Source organism: Arachis duranensis, chromosome 5 (assembly GCF_000817695.3).
Source record: "Arachis duranensis cultivar V14167 chromosome 5, aradu.V14167.gnm2.J7QH, whole genome shotgun sequence".
In the NCBI taxonomy this organism is placed as follows: Eukaryota; Viridiplantae; Streptophyta; class Magnoliopsida; order Fabales; family Fabaceae; genus Arachis; species Arachis duranensis.
Window position 1 is genome coordinate 67,743,759 of NC_029776.3, and position 2,337 is coordinate 67,746,095.

A 2,337-nucleotide genomic window follows, 5' to 3' on the forward strand; every position below is an offset into this window, starting at 1 on the left:
ATTTCTAACCAATAACAAGGCACTTTATTGTAATTCCTAGGGAGAACGACCCGAGGTTTGAATACTTCGGTTTATAAAATTAGGGGTTTGTTACTTGTGACAAACAATCTTTTGTATGAAAGAATTTTTGATTGGTTTGGAAACTATACTTGCAACGAGAATTCATTTGTGAAATTCTATACCGTCAAAAATCCAATCATCAGATACTACCAACAAGGCGGCAATTTCAACCAAGGGTATCCTCAACAAGGAGGAAACTACAATCAAGGGGGTGGAAATTCTAATCAAAATTAGAGGGACAACTCCAACCAATGGAGGGACAATTATCAACAAGGAGGTAGGGACAACAACAACAATGGAGGCAATCAAAGATGGAACAACAACAACTCACAAAACCGACCATACTCCCAAAACCAACCATACAACCAACAAAACCAAGGAAGAAACTACCAAACCTATCAACCACCACATCAACGACCACCACCTCAACCCAACCAATCACAAGCCCCTCAAATCACATACCCTTCTACTTCTCCCAATCAGGATGATACACTCCGGACCATTCTCCAAGGCCAAAAAGAGCTTCAAACCACACTTACTTCCGGCCTCACCGGTCTTACATCTACTCTACAAGCTCTTCTTGCACGCATGGACCCATCCTCTAATTCTGCTCCTCAAGCTCCGAATTCTAGTGCCATTCCCTCTCAACCTCAACCCAATCCCGAAGGTGACATTAATGCTATTACCTTGAGATCCGGGACTCAATTGAAAGAGAGGAAGGTAAAGGACCCAAGTCCGATCATAATCACTCAAGAGGAGGAAGGAATCGAGATAGAAGAAATAGAAGAGGAGGAGAAAGCACAAGTCATAGTTGAGGATGAAGAGACTCAACCAACAAGTGAGGCCCCCAAGAATAAGGGAGCCGTGGAAGAAGAAATTGACCAACCAATCCTATTTCCTACACTTGCAAAGAAAGCTAGGAAGCGTATGGAACTTGACCCCAAAATGGTGGAGATGTTCAAGAAAGTTGAGGTAACCATCCCCCTTTTTGATGCTATCCATCAAGTTCCTAAATATGCAAAATTCCTTAAGGATTTATGCATGAACAAGGATAGAATTCTTGAGTTAGAAACTATTCCATTAGGGAGTTCTATTTCCACTTTAATGGGAGCATTACCCGAGAAGTGTGATGATTCGGGCCCGTGCATGGTCACTTGCACCGTAGATGGGGTTCAATTTCTAGATTGTATGTGTGATCTCGGTGCATGCGTTAGCATTATGCCTCTTTCCGTCTACCGTATATTGAGGCTGCCACCATTGAAGAGGTCGACGGCAAGATTTGTTTTGGTAGACAAGAGCATAATAACCGTGACAGATGTTGTGGAAGATGTATTGGTAAATATAAAAGGGTTGGTGTTTCTAATTGATTTTTACTTTCTTGAGATGTCATCAAGCGAGTCCGAGAGGGCATCATCTATCCTACTTGGGAGACCATTTTTGAGGACCTCTAAGTTCAAGTTAGATGCCTACTCGGGAACCTACTCGTTTGAAATAGATGGGAGAGTCGTGAGTTTTAGCCTAGAAGAAGCAATGAAACACCCACCGGAGAATCATTTTCTATTCCGGTGTGACCCAATTGACAACATTGTGGCCGAAGTACATCTTGCGAAGTTAGATGAGAAGCATATGATTGAAGACATAAGTGAAAATCCAAGTGAAGCGAACGCATTACCCCCATCCGGATCATCTGGAAGTTCAAACCTCAAGTCAAGACCAAAAGGTAGAATTAAAGCCATTACCACCCCACCTAAAGTACTCATATCTTGATGAAGCCCACAAGTTTCCCGTGATCATTGCAAGGGAACTACATCCTTAATAAGAAGAAAAGTTGCTGTGTATCTTGAGGAAGAACAAAAGGGCCATAGGGTGGAGCTTGGCGGATCTAGTGGGAATAAGCCCCCAAGTATGCGAGCACCAAATATTCCTCGAAGAAGGAGCTAGACCTGTTCAACAATGGTGCACGAAATTGTGATCATCAACAATGGTATTCAACTTGGTATGCGCATCTACTAACTCAGCACTTTCTTTTAGAACTTCGCATCACTAACCAGCAAGTGTACTAGGTCGTCCAAGTAATAAACCTTACGTGAGTAGGGGTCGATCCCACAGAGATTGTGGGTATGAAGCAAGCTATGGTCATCTTGTAAATCTCAGTCAGGCAGATAATAAATGGTGATAGAGTTTTCGAATAATAATAATAAATAAACAGAAAATAAAGATAAAAAAACTTATGTAGATCATTGGTGAGAATTTCAGATAAGTGTCTGGAGATGCTTT

General features: G+C 41.8%; 1 protein-coding gene across 1 annotated transcript; it reads left to right on the forward strand.

Annotated features, from left to right (window-relative positions):
- The first annotated feature begins 648 nt into the window (after positions 1-648).
- Positions 649-1,827, forward strand: LOC107489561 (uncharacterized). The gene has a single exon (XM_016110308.1). It carries the CDS (start codon positions 649-651, stop codon positions 1,825-1,827), a length of 1,179 nt encoding a protein of 392 aa, XP_015965794.1.
- The last annotated feature ends 510 nt before the right edge of the window (positions 1,828-2,337 follow it).

What these genes read in the sequence shown, in the direction of transcription:
- LOC107489561 (XM_016110308.1), top strand. Translation starts at nt 649, where the DNA reads ATGGACCCATCCTCTAATTCTGCTCCTCAAGCTCCGAATTCTAGTGCC.